The sequence below is a fragment of the Peromyscus eremicus genome, chromosome 15 (genome assembly GCF_949786415.1).
Source record: "Peromyscus eremicus chromosome 15, PerEre_H2_v1, whole genome shotgun sequence".
NCBI classification, from domain to species: domain Eukaryota; kingdom Metazoa; phylum Chordata; class Mammalia; order Rodentia; family Cricetidae; genus Peromyscus; species Peromyscus eremicus.
Genome location: NC_081431.1, coordinates 43,833,289 through 43,855,418, shown reverse-complemented (window position 1 = coordinate 43,855,418; position 22,130 = coordinate 43,833,289). Strand labels below are relative to the sequence as shown.

The window sequence follows — 22,130 nt, the reverse complement described above, 5'->3', positions numbered from 1 at the left end:
TTTCATATGGTCCCTCTTTGCTGAAAATTCAAATGTTCATTGTTTACAGCTTCTTTAGAACAATTTTTTATACACTTGAATATCTACTAAACCATCCAAATCCTCTTTGCTTTACAATCTAAATAAATCTACTTCTTAAGCTTCTCCTTGTAAGTTCTATTTAAAGACACTTTAGTATTTCTGTCTTTCAAGTTTTAGAGAGAGATAATTCCTTCCATCTAGAACAGAGTTCCCTAACATCTTTTCAGAGCATAGACGCTTTAGATAAAAGGCACGAGGACATGAAGCATATGCTAGCTATTGCCATTTGAATGCGTGGAGTTGGAGTGTGTTGAAACAGAAATTTGATCTATGGAGACAGTAGGCTACATTTAGCAGATAAAATGAATGTTAAACTTTTATTACAAGAAAGCCAATTTAGTATCTACTGAAATGTTACACTTGCTTCTTTTATTAGACTTCACTTTTAGGTCAGAAAGGATTTAAGGCAGCTTAGTCTGTAATTCACTGCTGCAAAATTCTATATCCTTAAGTTTTCAAATATGAATTTTTGTTCATTGAATTGCTTCATGGCACTCTTATGAACAATTCTCTATTATAGCTATTTTAAAATACGTAGAATACTTTCTGACATTTTGTAGATACAAGAGAAACTCTCAGATACAATTTCTAGATAAAACTAATCTTACCTGAACACTAAGTGGGGCCATAATCTCCACTCAAGAAACTTCATGTAAATGCCTTTTTGAAATAAATCCCATAGTGTTTTTTAAAAAGGTTTCACAGAAGAAAAGTCAGCAGACTTAAGAACATAGTTCTAGATGGTTACTGTGGTGACTTGAATGACAATGACCCCATAGGAGCATATGTTTGAATACTTGGTCCCCAGTTGGTGGAAGGGATTAGAAAGGATTAGTAGGTGTGGCCTTACTGGAGGAGGTGTGTCATGGGGCCATCTTTCAGGTTTCAAAAGCCTATCTCCACCCTTGTGTTCTCTCTCTCTCTCTCTCTCTCTCTCTCTCTCTCTCTCTCTCTCTCTCTCTCTCTCTCTCTCCCTCTCCCTCTCCCTCTCCCTCTCCCTCTCCCTCTCCCTCCCCCTCCCTCCCTCCCTCCCTCCCACCCTCCCTCCTGCTTATGACTGAAATGTGAGCTCCCAATGTGACAGCATGCACAAGACCTGCACAGATTTAAACCAAACAAAATTCCAGCACTGAGACAATAATTATGTGGACACAAAGTTCCACACCTAACCGAGAAATTATCTGCAACTGATACCTCTGCATAAGGGAAAACGAGTTTTCTCCAATTGAGTGACACTGGGTATATCAACAACACTCCAGGGCAGATCTCATGCCTTAAAAATAGCTGACCAAAGACTTTGATGACTCCCCAAGGGAGGCCTTACCAAAGTTAGTAGGTTCCAGAGCAGAAGAGAAAACTCAGGCATAATATTTTGTTTTAAGTATGACAACTTCGAAATGACAAGAGAAATAAAAATCAAAGCGTATGAAACCCTGAAAGTAGTTCATCAGAAGCAGCACTGTTGATACTCTGTAGCTGACCTTATTTTACACTTACATCAAGTGATAGATCCAACATTAATATAATCACGTAAGTTTTAAATTTCTTTGTTGGCTTTCAAAAATCAATAATTTTACAGCATGAATGGCCAATGCCTCAACTATCTACACTTGGAAAGAACATCTACAGCTCAGGATGCACTGACAAAATGTGTGTCATATCTTTAATTCTAAGCCAACTATTATTGCCTAAAGTTTAGGAAGACTTCCTCTCAATATGACAAACTGCTTAAAACTAAACTTTTTATTAAGAAAAATACACTGGATCCTCATTTTATATTTTATACTCTCATTGACACAAATGAAGACATAGTAAACAACAGCCTCCATGGCCTCTGCATCAGTTCCTGCCTCCAGGTTCCTTCCATACTTGAGTTCCTGTCCTGACTTCCTTCAATGATGAGCAGTGATGAGGAAGTGTAAGTCAAATAAACCCTTTCCTCCCCACGCTGCTTTTGGTCATGGGGTTTAATCACATCAATAGTAACTCCAACTAAGACACATCCCAAGGCTTCTCTGATGAATTGATAAGGAGCCTGCTAAGTGTTGCCGAGAGAAAGTTGGTAGTCTGTTATATCGCAACATCCTTAATTTTGATTTATGTTTCTTTTAAAAAAATATTTTGGACACTCAACTCTCATTTTTGGTAAATTATTTTAAGAAGGCAATAGGGTTGGTATTTGCCCTCAACTCTTGAACATTTCAGAGTGCTCCTTTAGAAGACAGACAAATTCACCAGATCATACATTCTTGGATCCAGTCTCTCATTCCCAAAGTATATGTATCCTTCCCATTATTGGGCCAGTTGCAATTCTTAGCTTCAGACAGCAGCAAACATCACAACCTAACTTTAAAGAAACTCATTACAAGTACATGTTTTGTTTTGTTTTGTTTTTAAAGATCAAAAGGAGATTTGATAACACGTTGAAGACAAGAAAGACAAAGAAACTCAGCCAGCCAACACTCAGATTGATGGTGAAGGGTCACTGGGACACTGGTTTCTGACATCACTAAATTCTGCATCTGATGATACTGCCAAGAGTAAAAGCAAGAGTCAATGTCCCCACTGGGACATATGAATCTGACTATGTGGCCTGCTAGGGGACCTGGAATGTAGTCTCTAATCTCTCTTGTTTTCTACTTCCCATCAAGATAAAAAGCAATTCCTCCTAAACTTAGGGAAAGTATTCTGACCCTAAGAGACACTCATGAAAGACTATCGCACCCATTTCAATTATCTTCTAGCTTATAATATAAGCTGGTGTAAGTATGGTGATAAGTCTGTGTCAGTATGCTTTTGAGCCTTCTGGTTACAATGTATTGACATTGTTTGCCTGTTTGTAGAGGTTTTGATTCATACCAGCAACAGATTTCAGACAGGATGTATCAAAATGAAGCTCTCACTTCATTGCTTTGCTTGAATTGGTCATCCTGGACAATTTTTCCCCCAGGACAGTTTTCAACTCTATTAATTATTTCTCTGGTTTCATTATACTGTATTTCTTCAATAGATATAAATCTTAGATGGGATTTCCATTTTAAAGAAAGTCTTGTTATTCAAGTATCAAGTATTTATCTCAGCACTCTGAAATTTTTTTCAACTATATCCTTAACTTTATTTTTATGTAGTATTAGTACCTCTAAGTCAGATTTTTCATTATATTATATTGTATCTTTTCATTTTCTTTTGTTGTTTGTTTGTCTTTTGAGACAGAGTCTCTCTGTACAGCCCTAGCTGTCCTAGAATTCACTGTATAAACCAGGATGGCCTCAAACTCACAGAGATCCACCTACTTCTGCCTTCTAAGTGCTGGGATTAAAGGCATGTGCCCTGATGGCTGGCCAGGTCATCTTCTCTTTTAATTGAAACATAATATTTATTCATCTGTGTGAGGTACATTATGGTGATTTAATGCATATATAATATATAATAACCAAATCAGGATAAAAAGCATTTCAATCTCTTCAAACATGAATCATTTTATATAATTGGATTTTCATACTCTTATAATCATTTTGAAATGTATCATAAATTATCTTAATGGAAAGAGATCTTATTATACTTAAGAAAAGCCAGAAGTAATTCAACCAGGCTTACTGTGTTTTGGTAGTCCTCGTTAAATTTCATTTCATCCCCCATGCTCACACACATACTCCTCTTCCCAGTTACTAATGAACACGGTTAAATTCAGTTAATCTATGAGACTGTCTTGGTTCCACAATGAGTGGGAGTATTCTTTGTCTATCTCACTTCACTTAATATAGTGACTTCCAGTTCCGTCCGGTTGCTACAAATAATAAGTAACTGTGGAGTCACAATTGCTGGCTGAAATAGCATTAGATTAAGGCGCAGCCACTGTGTTGAAATTAAAACAACATTCTTGTGATTTTTTTATCTATTTGATGATAGCTCTTCTGACTTCAATGAGATGATATGTCACTGTAGTTTTGCATCTTCTAATGATTAAAGAAATTGAGCATTTCTTTAAACCCTTGGAGATCATTTGAGTTCATTCTTCTAAGAAATACCTATTTACTTCTTAAAATCTTCCTAATTACATTCAACGTTTTGGAGGTGAGGTAGTTATTTCTGGTTTTGGTTTGACAGGGTGTTTTGTTTGTTGTACAGTTTTGACATTAATATGTTTGTGTTTCTTATATATTCTAGATAACAATCCTGTGTCATATGAGTGGTTTAAAAATATTCTTTGGTTACCTATAAACTTTATTTCTTTTACAAACTTCTTAGTTTAATGTAATCACATTTGTCTGTTTTTAAGCTTTGCTACCTGTGTCTTTGTGGTCCTATCTACATCCTATTTCAATGTCTTGAAATATTTCTCTTTTTTTATAGTAATGCATACATTGTTTTGACATTTTGATCTTTGGCTGATTTTGAGTTGGTTTCTGTACACGTTGAAAGGAAGGGAACCATTTTCACTCCTCTGCACCTGCATCATTTTGCCAGCACCATTTACTGAAGAGAAGTCTCTTTCAACTGCGTGTTCTTACAGCTTTTGTCAAATATCTGCTGGTGGTTTGAAAATGGTAACTTTTTTTATTCTTACTCCATTAGTATTTGTATCTATTTTTATGCCAGAGTTCTGCTATTTCAGTAACTAAATCTCTATAGTATGTTTTGCAGTAAAATATTGTATTAACTCCAGCTTTTGTTTGTTTGTTTGTTTGTTTTTGGATGAAAATCTTTGGCTATTCTGGACCTTGTGTGGTTACATGTGAAACTAAGATTTCTTTTCCTAGTTCTATAAAGGAAGTAATTGGTATTTTGATGAGAATTCCATTGAGTAGCATTGTGTACAATATTAATTCCACTAATCCATGAATGTGGGGTATCTTTCCTTTTTTTTAGTGTGATCCATAATTTCTTTTATCAATATTTTGTCATTTCATTGCAGAGACCTTTCAATTTTTTGGTTAAATATACTCCTAAATATTTTTGAAGCTCTTGTAAATGTTTTTTTTCTTAATTTTTTGTTCTCAACAAATATTTTGATTTTATTTTAAAATCCTACTCTGAGGGATTTCAAATAAGGACCAACACTATATTCCAGAATCCCATTAACATTTACTTTATGTGAAACCATCAGTGTGTTGAGATGACCCCAGAGCTCTAGTAACCCAAATGCTGAGTGAATGGCTTAAGATTATGTTCTGGGTCATCATGTGTAGAAATTCATTGAACCCTTTACAAGAGCAACTTCTCCCTAGAGGCCTTTCCAGATTCACTAACAATAGATGTACCTTACAGTTACAGAAGATACCTCGTGGACCACAGAGAAAACACCACTCAGATGTAGAGCACCTTTCATAATCTCATTGCAGTTTCTGTTTTCTGTCTGTAACAGTAATGTAAGTCTTGAAATGGTTGTTCTCTAACATAAGTTTTCTAGAAAGTTGTCTGAGGGCTTTACTTCAGAGATGTTATAACATTTTTTTCTAATATTGTAACAAAATAGCCAAATCCCATTCTGAAGCAATCAGTCTCCCACAGCTAGGATTTAAAGCTTAATATTCAATGCAGGCAGCAATCAAATCTTCCAACTTAATGGTGAAAAAGTACCAAGAGTAATGTGCTCAGTACTTTAAGACTTTCAGCAAGTCTGTAAGCACTTAGATGCCAATAATTCTATTCAGAGAGAAACTCTGGAGTAGTTTGGGGTCTTCATATGATGGCTCTCAACAGCAACAACAACAACGAAGAGCAGTTATTAAACTGAATCACCAACACACCCATTTTTAGTGATCTGAACACTTAATCTACTCAGATTTCGCTTTCAATGAATGCCTTTATGAGTGCATGCACATTTGTGTGTGTGCAAGAAAAATAACATTAAAAACACATATGAATTAATTGCAACAAAATTTCACCAATATTACAATTATTATAAGCTATATTTAAAATATATCAATAGAGGTCTGGGAAATAGCTCAGTCAGTACAATGTGTGTTTCACAAGTCTGGGGAGCTGAGCTTGGTCCCTAGAGTCCAGGGAACAGTCGTAAATCAAGGTGCCTTAATTCAATTGCTATGAACCCAAGGTGAGAGACAGCCCTGGGAACCAGTCACAGAGAGTGTGAGGGTTGGGCCGCTGACAAGGTTAAAGTGCAGGCAGCACGTAACTTAGCACAGGTACGAAGTGTATACAGGGGAAGTTAGTCCCATCTCACTGCAGACCTGAACGACTAAGAACAACCAGGGTGTGAGAGCTCTGGGACAGAGGGCAACAGGTGGACTGATCTCTGAAGCCACCTCTCACATTTACTCATGCAGCATCCATCCAAAAACTCTGAGGCTCCGGGAGACTGCTTGTTGTCCACAGCCTCATCGCTCCAGCAGGGTGAGTGATGCGGAGTAGGTTTTGAGAGTACCAGGAGTGGTCCACATGTACTGATCTCAGTGGTGAGGTTGCTTTCCATACTCAAAATGTTCTTGTAAGACTCTCTCTGTTGATCACTCCAAGAGGTAGAAACTGGAGAAGCTTAAATGATAGGAAAGCCCAATGATCCCAGAAAGTGCAAAGCTTTGAAAGCGGCCAGCAGAGGCCCGTGGATGACAAAGAGGACATGGTACTAAGGGAAGGACTGTTCCGATGCTGGATGCTTGTCCAGTACAGGCTCAGCACCATATTAAATCACTTTCTGTGTCCAGAAGTTCAACTGAACAGACCTCTGCACCTGTCTGGGGTTCCCAGTTTTCAAAGACCCCCAAAGAAGTCACTCAAACAATACTTCATCCCCCCTTTTTGTGTGTTTTTTTTTCTTTTTGAGTTTCTACTTGTTCTCTTTTTATTATATTTTAGTATTTTTATTAAAGCACATTGTTAAGGAAGGTCCCAGAACATGGAAAGACATTTCATTCTCTTGGATCTGAAAATGATTGTATTTCTGGAAGTAATCTGTAGATCCAATGTAATTTCAGTCAAATTTCAATGGCATTCTTCACACCACTAGAAAAAGCAATCCTAAAATTTACATAGAGACACAAAATGACCACAAATAGTCAGTGTGATGCTACTCAAAACAGCACTAGAAGCATTACAGCATCTGATCTCAAACTACACTATAGATCCAGAGTAACAAACACACCCTGGTCTTGGCAGACAAGGGGGTAAAATAGAGAACCCAGAAAGGAACCCCCACAGCTATAGCCATAATCTAATCCTTGACATGTGTGTGAAAAGCATACACTGTGAAAAAGACAGGCAACAGATATGCTGGAAAAAACTGGATATCCACATGTAAAAGAATGAGGCTATAGTTCCTAAACTTCATGCAGATCAATTCAAAACGGATTCATGACCATAACGTAAAAGATGAAGACTTGAAAATTTTAGGAGAAAATATTTCAAAATGTAATCATAAATGTGAACTTTCTGGAAAGGACCCCAACAGTGAAGAAAATAATTCCAAGAATCAACAAGTAAATGGGGTTGTATGAAATTGGAAAGCTTCTGTATAGCAGAAGAAATCATCAGCAGAATGACCAAACAGCCTACAGAATGGGAGAAATTCTTTCCCAACTATATATCAAATAGGGGATTAATATCAAGAATCTATAAAGGACTTTGAAATGAAATACAAAAAGGAAGCATCCAACCAACAATGAGATACTGAATTGGATGGCTCTGAAAAGAAGAATTACAAATGGCCTCAAAGTATACCATGGAGAGATGTAAAAGGCCTGCAAATAAAAATACTTAATGCTAGCTAAGGCCTTTCAGCCAGCCATAGCAATTGCCCAGGCTCCCTTGCCTTCCAAAACCTGAGAGCCTCCTGGTCAGAAAGGTCATTGGGCCCAGGTATATCCAAACCCTCACAAACCATTCTTACAATAATACTTGTGGTGCCACCAAAAGGGACACTGGGCTGCTGACTGTCTTCATGTCCTTCATGGCATGGGGACATCAGGCCCAGATCACTCTCCAACTGACCTCCTAGGTCTTGCCATGGTTGACTGAGGGGGCCTAGATTCCTTTGGCCAGACCACTGCCATCTCCAGCAGGGAGCCTTGGGTAGTCATCATAGCATCAAGGCACTTCACCTCCTTTCTACTAGACAGCAGGGCCACTTTTTAGGTACTGAACAAGTTCTGGGGATCCATCTCTACTTCTTGATCCACTATTGTTAGACTAGGGGACAGCCTTATCAACCTCTCCAAACCCCATGATTAGTTATATCATTAGGAGTTTTCCCTTTATCCACTCCTTCCTAGTGATACCCATCTGCCCCATTTCCTTGCTGGGAGGAAATCTCTTAGTCAAAGTGAGAGCCTCCATTTCATTTGTTCCCTCCATCCGCTTGACCCCAAGCTTGCCAGCTGTCCACCTCCTCTTTCTCTTCCAAGCCACACAATCTGACAAACCTTTTCCCTTACCAGTGTCTCAGGCAGATTCCTGGGTATGGGACACCCCAAACCCCTCTATAGTCAAACATCATCTCCTTCTCATCATTTAATTATAAACTGCCACCAAATATATCACCTAGGCTCAATACCCACTCTCTCTCCAAAGCCTCAGGGGACTTAAGCTTCTTATTTCTGACCTCTTAAGAAAAGGCCTTCTGGGCCCCACATCTCCATTTAACACCTCCACACTCTCAGTTTAAAAACCCAATAGAACCTACTGCTTGGTTCAGGATCTCTAACCTATCAACCCAGCAGTGGTTAGTCTTCACACCATAGTACCCAACCCTTATACTCTCCTCTCCACCATGCCCCTCAGAGACCTCTCATTCTCCTGTCCTAGACCTCAAGGATGTCTTGCTTCCTATTCCTCTTAAACCCCAGTCAAACAAATATCCTTGCCTTTACTTGGACTGACCCAGACACTCACCTCTACCCAACTCAATTGATCTGTCCTATGCCACATCTCCTGGGCAAGGCTCTAGCCTGACTTATTCTCTTCCTAAATCTAAGCTTATACAATACATAGATGATCTTCTTTGTAGTTCATCGCCACAAATTAGCCAGGCTGACACCTCTATCTTATTAAACTTTCTGTCTGGCTAGGGATACAGGATTTCACCATCTAAGGTCCAACTGTCCACCCCTAAGGTTACTTATCTGAAACTATTACTCCAACTCACAAGGTCATTACCCTAGATAAGAAACATCTAATCCAGTTGCTGTCAATCCCCACCACCAAGGACAATATTCTATCCTTCCTAGGGATGACTCACTTCTTAGATTCCTTCTTTCTCTCTTTTCAACCACTACTTATATGAGGCAGCCCTGAGCCCTTCACAGAAACCCCTCCTCATACCCATTGCCAAGCCCTTTATAAGCTTCAACAGGCCCTCCTCCAGGCCCTGGCCCTACATCTTCTGGACTTAACTTGCCCCTTCTCTTCTCTATGTTACAGAAAAGGAGGTATATGCCCTCAGGTTTCTGGGTCACCAACTGGGACCTTCCTTAACTTATCGAAAAAAAAATCATAAAAATGGCGAATAAATATTTGAAAAAAGTTTTCAACATCCTTATCCATTAGGAAAATTAAAACAGAAACTATCCTGAGACCCAGCTCACCCTAGGCAGCATGGCTGCCATTTAGAAAACTAATGACAATAAAAGGAATCTAGGATGTGGAGAAGGAGAAATCCTTAGTCACTGCTGACAGGAATACAAACTTGTACAGCCACTAAGGAAACCAATAGGCAGGTTGCTCAAGACATTAAAAATAGAACTATCCTGTAATCTAAGTATACTGCTCCTGGTCATGTGACCAAAGAATTCTAAGTGAGCATAGCACTAAGATTCTTGCATACCCATGGTAATTGCTGTATTCCTCTCAATAGCCAAGAAATGTAACCAGCCTAGAGGTTGTTTGAAGATGAGTGGATTTAAAAATCAATGGTATATAAACACAAAGGAAATCTATGCACTTATAAAAAAAAGTGAAGTTACAACATTTATAGGAAAATGGATAGAGCTGGAGATTGTTATGTCAAAGTAAAAGGAGATATGTTACATGTTTTCTCTCATATATGAGATTAGATTATAATTACACACACACACACACACACATATATATATATATATATATATATATATATATATATATATACACATAGAGAGAGAGAGATAGTAAAAGGAGAAAGGGGACTGTAAGGGGGAGAAAGATCTAAAGAGAGGAAGGGAGAGAAAGTAATGGAATATATGTGTCATGAAGGCAGAAGAAGTCTATTAGGAGAGGAAGAACTGCAAAAGGAAGAAGGGGGATTGGAGAGGGCACTTAGGTGCATTTAAGAACAATATATATATGTGTGTATGTGTGTGTGTGTGTGTGTGTGTGTGTATGTATGTGTATAGATATGAAAATGTACTACTGAAACTCACTTGTTTGAAGTCTAGCCAGAATTTAGGGCTGCACTATGTTCTCGGCATCTATGTTATGGTTGTTGGCTTGGTGATTTGGGGGGACACCTGACAGTGGGAGTGTCTCTGACTCTTTTGCTTGCTCTTGGGACCCTTTTCCTCCTGCCAGGTTGCCTCATCGAGCATTGATGTAAGGGTTTGTGCCTGGTCTTATTTTTATCTTGTAATGCAGTGTTCAGTTGATATCCCTGGGAGGTCTCCTCTTTTCTAGGGGGAGATGGGACAGGAGTGGATCTAGGGGAGAGGGAAAGTGGGAGGGACTGGGAGGAGTGGAGGGTGGGGAAACTGCAATCAGGATGCATTATATGAGAGAAGAATACATTTTAAAATATCTAAATAAACAAACAAGTAAATAGAGATAGGCTCAACTAATGAGCACCACCACAAGGGCCACTTCAAATAAATAACTAAAATAAAATAAGCCAGTAAAACTTATTAAATTTAATTTAAAAGCAAAAACAAATTAGTTATATATGTGCTAGTGTAACATTTAAATAAAGACTGAATCTTTGGAGGCAATTATGAAAACAATTAGAATTTTACTGAAATTCACTTGAGGATTGTTGAGGACTATACCACCCTGAGAACACCCGATCTTGTCTGATGTCTACATAGTAGACTAAGAACTTCAAAACATCAAAACATCCAGGGACAATTTATATATGCTCTTAAAATGGACATCTGCAACTAGCAGGCCCAGTTATGATTTCAGTAAAGCTACCTAATTTTTAGAGCTATTTTAGTTTCTAGTTTAGTCACTTTAAAACAACTGAACACCCCAAGTATTCTTTGATTCAAAGGTAACTGTTTGGGTAGACACTGTCACCCTTACACGGCACTCTTACAAAGGGAGGAGCTGGAGAAGGAAGATGAAGGACACCACTGAGTAGAAGTTGCTAGAAGGACAGTACCTTGCACTGTGAGGAAAACCGAAGCTGCTGCTGATCCACCTTCACTGGAAACCACACAACGGTACTCCCCAGCGTCACCAATTTTCACGCTCCTCAGCTCCAGCGAGAGGTTGGCCAAGGTCCTGATTCTTGCTGAGTCTGCTAGACGGACATCACTGCCACTCCTTTGCCATGTCAGATTGTAATCCACAGCACTGATGACAAGACACACCAAAACTGCTCTTTCTCCAGGAGTGACTGTAACATTATTAGGCACTTGGATGATTGGAGGGGGCTCTGTGTGAAATCAGAACACTCAAATCAGTAGACCTAAAATCAATTTTGCTCACTTATAAATGTGGCTTAAAAACTGTATATATACATGTGTGTTGAAAAATATGTCATGCTGTGGGATGGTCTGTATGTCAAATTGCTCTGATTGGTCAATAAATAAAACACTGATTGGCCAGTGGCCAGGCAGGAAATAGGTGGGACAAGGAGAGGAGAATTCTGGGAAGTGGAAGGCTGAGTGAGGGAGACACTGCCAGCCGCCACGATGACAAACAGCATGTGAAGATACCAGTAAGCCACGAGCCATGTGGCAAGGTATAGATTAATGGAAATGGATTAATTTGAGCTGTAAGAACAATTAGCAAGAAGCCTGCCATGGCCATACAGTTTGTAAGCAATATAAGTCTCTGTGTTTTCTTGGTTGGGTCTGAGGGGCTGTGGGACTGGCAGGTGAGAGAGATTTGTCCTGACTGTGGGCCAGGCAAGAAAACTTTAGCTACAATGTTAGGAAGGTTTCAGTATATACCAGAAATTATTGACTAATGCCTATGTCAATGAGACCCCCAAATTATCACCTAGTTACAAGATATTTTAGAAGGCAATGTACCTGTACATACCAAATTTAAATCTCTAAGTTATAATTGTGAGAGCTGAATTGGCATAGCAAAATGATATGGCTGGAAGGATTTGGAATTACGGAATAAAGCAGGCTTTTTTCATTTGTTTTGATGAAAGTAGCACTTACTGGTTGTTTACATTTAAAAACAGATATCGAGCGATTTAAAGAACATAGCACCCAACAGATGATAGACATAGCAAGGTGCAACACCATCAACTTTCAGAGGGGCTGCATTCTTAGTAGGAAGAAAAAGTACAATAGTAGAGTAAGACACTCTCCTAATAAAGACGAGGAGCAAGCTCATCTTAGAAAGCGGAGTGAATTGATGGGGCAGATTTTTTAAGAGTACCAGGAAGTCTGCCATAGTATCGTGTCTTCCAGAAATGACAGGGAAACTACACTCATGGTACCTCAACAATATGGCTGCCTAAACAAGACCCGAACAATGCCAATATCAATCGATATGTTCATGTGGGTCCCATCCCCAGAAGAAGAACTGCAGGCAACTCATGACTGAGAGATTAAGAATTTACCTGCCCCCAGTGATGAGTTATTCAATAATTGGTTATCCTATATCAAGTAGTCAACTCTGAAATCACATACAAGTTCTGAACACAGCTCATGTCTGTCTTCTATCCTCACTTGCTTACAGGTGCTTTTCCCCAGTGAACTCCAATAACACGCTTGCAGCATGCTACACCTCAGTCTATTTCCTCCTCCATAAAAGTTACAACAAGTGAAATGACATTTGAAAAATAGTATGTGTGAGCCAATGAAGTTTAAAATAATGAGATATCATACTACTAGTGCACAAATACATAAAGATAGTGAAGACTGCGCACATTAACATATTTGTACATGTAGGGACAGGAGACTGATGAGAGAGCTTTTTGTGCCAGCTTATAGAAGAGGCTAAGGTTATATGTTACCAGAAATTATCTGCATCTATAGCATAAGGAACACACATAATTAAGTAATACCATGATTAAAGGTAGGATGTAGTGACCAGAGAAGGAAGTCCAGTCACAGAGGCAGGAAGCAGAGCATGCATAGGCTGGGGATGTAAAGCAAAAAACTTAGACCAGACCAGGAGACCATGGATATACCCTTCTGCATGTATCTCTCCCATGTGTCTACCTGACCATGAATGGGTCGATTGCTCACTCTTGGTTTCTGTTATAATATTATTTCCAAGCCTTCCCTTGTTCTAAAAGAATATCCTATAATCTGAGATTAAGATCGACTCTCATTGCTTCTCAGCCTTTTGGCGAAGGTCAAATGGAGATTTACTCTTACTGGGAACAAAGAGATGGCTCAGTGTGAAGAGCACTTGTTATTGCAGAGGGCTTAGGTTGGGTTCCTGACACCCACATGGTGGTTCACAACCATTTGTAACCACAGTTCCAAGGAATCCAGTGCCCTCTTCTGATCTCCACAGGCCCTTGCCATGCATGTAGTGCACACAGAAACATGCCAACAAAGCCTACACATAAATAAGATAAATAAATGATTCTAATTTTTAAAACATTTCCTTTCACTGGCACACCTTGACAGAATCTCTATTTAAAATTTCACTTAATGCCAGAATCTTAGTGTGTATGTTTTTTATTAATAAAAATTCAATATAGAAAATTAATATACCTGTAATAATATTAAACTTAATCTCCAAGTATCATTAGAAGTAATGAGTTGTGCGTACTTGTGTAGTTTTAGTCATTGTTATATCCATTTATAATTGATAAATGCTTTATAATGCCCATTTTGTATTTAAGATGCAAATTTAAATACCCATCTTCTCTTTCAAACAATCAATAACCAACATTAGAAAAGAACCCCAAAATCTCAAAAATGTCAATACAACAAAATGCTAAAAACAAATGAGGAAACATGCTGATATAAGTTTAACTTTTCTTCAGATGTCTATTGGATGGTCTTTGACTTTAGATAATAACAAGTATGGTGACCCAAGAATATCACTATCCATAATGCTCATTTCCTAATATTTCTTTATAAAAACATGAGACCGGGCTATGTAGTTAATCAGCACCTGATTCTAAGATCTGGATAAATAATGACCGTATGGTGGCTGAACAGGGACTTTAACCTAGGCAAAGGGAAGCTGAGAAGTAGGTGAAGGCTAATGGCCAGAACGTTAAGCAATAGCTATCCTTGAAAGAAATGCCCACTCTTTCAATCCCCAACGAGCCCTTGTCTGCTACTCCTACTCTTAAAGTCATTGCCATGACCATTGATGCTTTCTGACTTCTTTCACAAGTGACTAAATGGAAAGAATTCCTGGAAGTTGGCTTGGGAAGAGTCCAGCTCCCTAGTTATGCCACTGACCAGCTGGCACAGAGGACGACTAGTAGGACGGGTACAACAGAGGCAACAGGAAGTTCCTGGCACCACTGAGCCAGCTTCGTAACAGTCAGCTCACACGTTCCTACTGGCATCTCCCAGTTACTTAGCAAGATGCTCAAATCAACCCGCTCAAGTCTCTTTCCCTCCTGTCCTTCTCTTAATTAACATTGCTGGGAAGAATACTCAAGTGCTCAAGTGTTTGCTTTCCCAGAAGCTGAGGAATGTTGACACAATTCCAGGGCTTTTCATAATTTCTGGAGATGAAAAAACAAATAGTTTGTGATGTATGTCAACTCGCTAAGCTATTTCAGAAGACAATCTTTCTTTTCCTAATAATAAGAGAATACAAATGGTCTCACTGAAGGAACACGCCTGCCTGATTTACATGCCTCTCTTTCCAAGTTAAGCTTGGACACAACAAACCCTAGGATTCTAAACCATCATCTAATTAAAACATTTCTTCTGTCTTAAATTATCTCAGGAAAATACATACTGAAAGCAGAAACAAGCTCTGTTGCAGCTTCAGCAGCATGACACTAGGCTAGGGTCAGACTAGGATACAATTAAGTACAGAACAAGGCAAGGCAGGCATAGAATAATTCAGTTAAAATGAAATTTCTGGGCTGTGGATTTAGCTCAGGGGCAGAGCGATTGCTTAGTGCTTGCCTACGTGAGACCTTGGGTTGAATCCCCAATATATATATTTTAAAGTATACTAAAATATAACTGGTTTGATCCTGACCACTGATTATATATCTCAGTCTCCTCCCCCTAATTATTCTGGAAAAATTAAAGGAAAATGTTTTTTTTAATGAACGTATTTTACCCTATAAAATATTACGTACTGTGCCTACCACCTACCTATTCATACGCATTTGCTATCTGAATGAAAAAGAACTGGTATCACGTTTGTCCTTCTTTACACTACACTCTAGTCAATAAAGCTCTGTGTTCCTAGACCACTTTCTGTTTCACCACAGTCTTCAATTTGGAGGTCAGAATCTATTTGTGAAAACACTGTGATTGATGACATGTGTAAACATGAGGGAAAGGAAAGGTGCACTCCTCTTGTTACCCTCAGAATAGATCAATTCTTTAAGTCGTATTTTCTCGAAGGGCAACGCCATGTGGTTGTCGAAGCGGTTTGAATGAGAATGTCTTCCATAGGCTCACATGTCAGAAAGCTCGGTGGTCCTGTTTCGGAGGTTTAAGAGGTGTGGGCTCGCTGGATACAATGAGTCTATCACTGAAGTGGGATTTGAGAGATAAAAGACTCCTGTCATTTCAGGTTTGCTGTCTGCTGTGTGCTTACAGGTCGGCGAGCTTTCACCTGCTCTGCCGGCACGCGTGCCGATTGGGGCCATGCCTCCCCACCAGGAACCTCTGGAACCATGAACCCAAGCAAACTATGGTGTGAGCTATAGCAACGTCAATAACATCAGTAGGCCCGGAAGGCTCGTTAAGTGGTTAAGAGCAGGCGCTGCTCTGAAGCAGACCAGAATTAAGTTCCCAGCACCCAGGTTGGGCAGCTCACCACTGCCTGTAACTCCAGCTCCAAGGGATCTGATGCACCTGGCTTTCTCTGCGAGCATTTACACATACATACACCACCACCACCCACACACTTTCTATGAAAAAAGTAAAAATAAAATCTTAAGTGGTAAAAATAATAATAACTATTCATTAAGTGCTTCTACATTCCAAGTTACCTTCTAAGCACCTTGAATGTACCACGGATATTGCTTAGTCCTCTGTAGGATAGACATTCCTCTATTGTTAACCTTTTAGAGTTAGGGAACTAAGATATCAAGGAAAAGACCGAGAGGCAGAATGTGGGTAAGCTGGCATCTGTGTTCACAATGCAGTGAAGTGGGTAGATAATCACAAATGATCCTAAAGAGAATTGTATAAGCTTAGGAAGGAGTCTATCAACATCTCATTTCCATAGGTGCACTCACAGACAGGGGACAGTTACCTGATACATCAAAAAACGTCTGTGCCCGCCCAGTCCCTGCGCTGCTCACAGCAATGCACTCATAGGGGCCTTCATCAGACAACGTGACCTTTTGGAAATCCCAGTTCACACTAGCAGATTCTCTGAGGACAGGAAAAGAGAAAGCTTTTAGTGTCCGTCAAACAAGAGAAAACTGAAAGCAACGACCAATGATTTGTTTTTGAAGGACTTGTGCCAACGAACAATGTAAAGAAAGTTGGTTGTGAAAACTGCAGATTTGTAACTTAAAAGTCACACACCTTTTATATTTTAAACAGAATTATGCTTCTCTCTATTCTGAGCAAAAACATATGAGAGTCAATAAGCTGTAGAAATGAAAATTTATCTTTAGGAAATTTTTTTTTTCTGGCTGTATGAATGTATACTTGAGTTGACAAACACTGATGAAATTTCTCCTGTACTTTACAGTTTGGAGTTGAAAATTCTGATCAAAACAATGATACAAGGTAGTTTACAAATATGAGGTTAATACAGCAGCTTTTCACTCGAAGAAAATATGTTTTCCTTAACTTTCCTAAGTAAGTTACACCTAGAGGTATATATTATATCTGGTTTAGCCTACACATAAAATAACGAATGTGAAAACTGAAAAAAAAAATACATTAGTTCTATAAACAAACTCATGCATCCATCCATTTAACAAATATTGATTTATTCACTGCTAAAATTACTTCTCGTTTTCTGGGACAGTCTAAAAAGCAGATATTTAATTATTGCGTTAAAAAGTCCAAAGTGTATAGAGTAGGCCTTATCCTTTAAAAATATAGTTTAAATATAAATATTTTACATTTCTGTATTTGATCATCTATTGCTATTCATAATCTTTTGTGGGAAAAGAATGGAGATTCATGTAAACTGTAAAGACCTCTGCAGAGTCAAGACACCTCTGACTGATTTCTCATTGTGGTTTAGGCTCCACATCTCTCCCCATCCAGACACAACTCAACAAAGTAACCATGAATAGCTTACTGAGCTGATTTCATGGTCAGTCCTGGTATAGGGGTTGAAACAGTAGGTTAAGCACAGGTTCTTATCATCAAGAATGTGAGTACCTAAGCAGCCATTGTTCTGTGTACTATCGTAGCTTGGGATACTTCAGCTCACATTTCCTGTCCATTCTGTGTGAACTGTGAACCAGTGGCGCTTTCTGTTCATATCAGAAGCAAAGAGTCTCACTTAACTGTGCACTGTCCTGGACCCTCAGGCTCTCTCTCAAACACTTTACAGCAGGACACTAAGCACAAGTTTGCAAATGCCCTTCTCTAGGAGGTACTGTCAGCCACAGGAAGGCAATAGTTTGGAATGCTTCTGTCTTAGCCATTCTCTGCAATGCCTCCCTCAGAGCTGAGCACACATTAGGATTCATCAGATCTTAGGCTCATGGAAATTTTAGAACAGAAAATAAAAATTCATCTAGTCTCCAGTCCTTCATTTTAAAAGAAAAGTGAAATGGCAATTATTTTGTCTAAGGTCACACAATCAGTTTGCAAACTGATTTAAGAATACTCTTGCCGGGTGGTGGTGGCACACACCTTTAATCCCAGCACTTGGGAGGCAGAGGCAGGCAGATCTCTGTGAGTGTGAGGCCTGCTTGGGCTACAGAGTGAGTTTCAGGAAAGGTATAAAGCTACACAGAGAAACGCTGTCTTGAAAAAACAAAAAAAGAAAGACTACTCTTTACAGCTATCATTGACTTGTAGCCCTCTTATCTATGAACTGCTACAAGAAGGAAAAACAAAAGTTTTGAGACAAGTTCTTACTATGTAGCCCAACCCAGGCTCAAACTTGTAGTCCTCCTGCCTCAGCCTCTCAAGTGCTGAGATTAAAGGCACGTGCCTGTATGTCTGACTTAGTAATTCTTTTTAATGGAGCCTTCTCCCTTGACATAAGCATTCTAAGGCTAAAATAAAGAAAGGGGTCTCGAGATGTGGACCTTGGAGCAGGGCAAAGAGCCTGTCCAAGAGATGTGCACACTGCAAATGCAAACTGACTTTTCTTTGACATTCCCTGCTGGCCCAAGTGGCTGACACCAGAGAGGATTAAGTCCGGTGTTTCATATTACTGGGAATCTATGGCAAAGGCATGCAAGTGAACTGGGATTAGAGTATCGGTCTATCATCACTCACGACTTAATACATGTCAGCAAGGCCTGCCCCATCTCAGGGCCACAGCCCTGGAAACACGAGAAAATGAATTTTTGTGGCTTACCTCCCAGGAATTGTGCGGAATCAATGAGTTAATGTTTATAAAGAATCTCAAGTGTCTTTGAAAGCTGTCACTATTTAAACAGGAAGCAGAGTTACTTTATTTCATCGGCTAGTTATGTGGCCCCATCATCTGATATCCTGCTCTGTTATGTGGCTGGTTATAAAGCAGGCGACTAAGTAAATCATCAAGATGTTCTCTGTATGGAGCGGGCAGCTGGTAGGGAAGGGAAAACTTTTTGGATATGATTAATTTTCCAGCCACAAGCATTACCTAAAATGAATCTCCATAAAGAGATTATATAAATGAAGACTGTCAGATAGTTAATATCTTATAGAACTATGTTAATGTTGCGTCGGCAGCGTAAAAGATTGCTAAAGTCATTCTTAGACGTTTTTACTCCCAAATCTTGTCAGGTTTTGCAGCAATTCAAAAGGCAATACATTTTCCAGAAATAATTTTTCTAGCATTTTTTTCAAATCTATGTAATCGCTTTCAATGAGATTACTTACATTTATCAATAAAAAAAGGTCACTCAACTTTAGAAGGCAGAATTGGTACCTTCTAGCCAACTCCTGTTGATTTCTCCATGCTGTAGGCACACTTGCTCCTGGTGAGCCATGCCACTCTACTCTCAGCACACAATGAACTCTTAGGCATTGTCTTCTACCCTTCTCTTCCTAGCTGGCTGAGACCCATGCACACACTAGCCTCATTTTTGCCTTCCCTTTCCCACCCAGTCACGTGGCCTTTGTGCATTTCCATTTACTAGTGTGTGAAATTTTCCCAGAGTATGTGATCTCTCTCCAGGATATGACCTCTCTCACCATCCTTAGGGGTTCAAATGGCTCTCATCCCGTTTTGTTGTTGTTGTTTTGTTTGTTTATTTGGTTGGTTGGTTGGTTGGCTTTTCAGGACAGGGTTTCTCTACGTAGCTTTAGCTGGCTTGGAACTCACTCTGTAGACCAGGCTGGCCCCCAAACTCAGAGTTCTGCCTGCCTCTGCCTCCCAAGTACTGGGATTAAAGATGTGCACCATCACTCCTGGCTTCTCATCCAGTTTTGAATTTGCTACTTGAAATTGAAAAGCTACATGTTAATAACCTACCTAAAAGCGTTAATATTTCCAATTAAATAATTAATTGGTGTTTTGTCATAACACTCATCAGATTTGCTGATTATTTTATACTTTAAAAAGAAGTCATAGACATTTTTAGCCCAAATTCAATGAAGCTAAAGGTTCTAGGGCTCTCCTTTGCAAAGTTCCTTCTGAAGTCGGCTACCTAACATTGAGTTCATAATTTTGTATTGCTTGACTTAACTTGGGACCCTCAAATTATATGAAACCCAGACTCTATGAAGCCTAGACTACACTGAATGTATTCTAGAATTTATTATATCATTGCGGTACATTTATTATCTGTTTCCTGTCTCCTTCCACTACAACCTGAGCTCCACCAATGCCCAGACGTCTGTCCATTCTGTTAGTGCTGTATTCCAACATGGTAAAGGCAGTAAGTGATTGTCAGGGAAAGAGTAGAGAATTGAATTTTCATGTTTATGGCTATAAACTATTGCTAAAAGGAACGTTCACACACTTGAAGTACTGGTCCACTCCCAGTGCAATTCCATTTCTCATGAAGCTCAAAGTGAAGGGCAAAAGACTCTCAACCGAACAGAGGATTTGGCCTGGCTGCAGGTAGTATCCTGGGGTCCTCGGGGGCATTGTAACTTTGGGAGCATCTAGGGAAAAAAAGAACATAGGTAAGATAGTCACAGTGATAGTAAACATTTTCTGTGAATCCACCCACAAGCATTACACTTGAGTGATTCTGATAAATCAACGGAATTACAATGAATATAAATTACTAAATTTAGTTAACTATCTCTATTCAAAGCAGATTCATTTCTGGATATCACCACAGGCCCTTACTATGATATTCACCAAATTAAAGACTCCATTGATTTTAAAATGGACAGTTTTCTCCACTACTAAGCTAGGAGAAAATATCAAATGAGCTACATTACATCATCAACTGTAGAATAAATTCTTATTCCAAATATGTAAAAATATGAGAAGAATCCACTTATCTTAGAACACAGGGTAATTTTTTCCTAAAAGGAATAATGAGAAGTATTTTTTAAAGAATCCAACAAATTTCATACATTCAATATTGGGGCAAAGCCAACTCACTTGAGTGTTAATGTGAGGAAATCTTGAGGTTGGTTCTGTGTTCACGATTGTACAATCACTGAACAATAGCTCTTGAATTTCCAAATCCCAATCTCATACATAACAGATATGCTGCTAGCTCTTGCCCAGCTTTATAAACAACCTTTTGTGGGGCAATCTTGAAGTTACTATATACAGTCAGAATGGATCAATTCAAAATCTCTCAGGTAGAGATAAACAGGGACCTGATGTCCCCAAGTCATTACTATCTTGTAACCACATCTTTATACAACAGGAGGCACATCAGGAACTAGTTTAGTAATTAACTAACCAACTAATTCAACATAGAATCATCACCATTTATTTGTTCACAGTCCACTATTCACAGAATAGACGGTGCTTGGCCATTGAATATAAATGTTTAACCAATTTAGATAACAAAAGAATAGAGGAGGATAAAAAGGGAACTACAATTCCCCATTGATTAAAGTTACCAAATTTTCAAATCTGTAATCAGTAAGACTTATCATAAAACTCTAGAAGTATTATTTAAAAGTTAAATATGCATGCAGTAACAATTAGTGGGAAAAAAGAGGCCATGAATAGGAAGGAGAGGAGGTGGGGCATATGAGAGGGTTTGGAGGGAGAACAGGGAAGGGAGAAATATTAAAATTAAAATATAATCTCAAAAAGGAAAAGATAAAAGTTTACATAAAACAATAACATAGAAAGAAGGTCCTTTTTACAGCAAACTGAGACCATTACAGAAAGTCACAACTAGTTGCAAAGATGAATGGAGCACGGGAGCCCAGCCCTAGATGATACATCAGAAGCACAGTGCCTGCACCCCAGGCTCAGGGGACACCATGGAAGAGGAGATAGGAAGACTGTAAGAGCCAGAGCACCATGGAGTCTGCTGTAAGAATGTATCTCCTAGAAACGTCAGGGAGCCTATACTCATGATACCTCAACAATATGGCTGCCTAAACAAGACCTGAATAATGACAGTATCAATAGTTGTCTAATGCAGAAGGGGGGAATCTCATTAGATCCTATCCCTAGACAAAGAACTAAAGGCAACTAGGGACTGCTGAGAGAAGGAGAAT

General features: G+C 39.1%; 1 protein-coding gene across 1 annotated transcript in view; it reads right to left on the bottom strand.

The window, feature by feature from the left end:
- Hmcn1 (hemicentin 1) overlaps positions 1–22,130 on the bottom strand; it is a 435,413-nt gene that overhangs the window by 230,215 nt on the left and 183,068 nt on the right. Inside the window, exons 9-11 of the mRNA XM_059280181.1 lie at positions 20,450–20,594; positions 16,609–16,730; positions 11,384–11,659 (exon numbers count right to left, since the gene is read on the bottom strand). Of these exons, the coding sequence (XP_059136164.1) occupies positions 11,384–11,659; positions 16,609–16,730; positions 20,450–20,594 (543 nt within the window). The remainder of the gene's footprint in view (positions 1–11,383; positions 11,660–16,608; positions 16,731–20,449; positions 20,595–22,130) is intronic.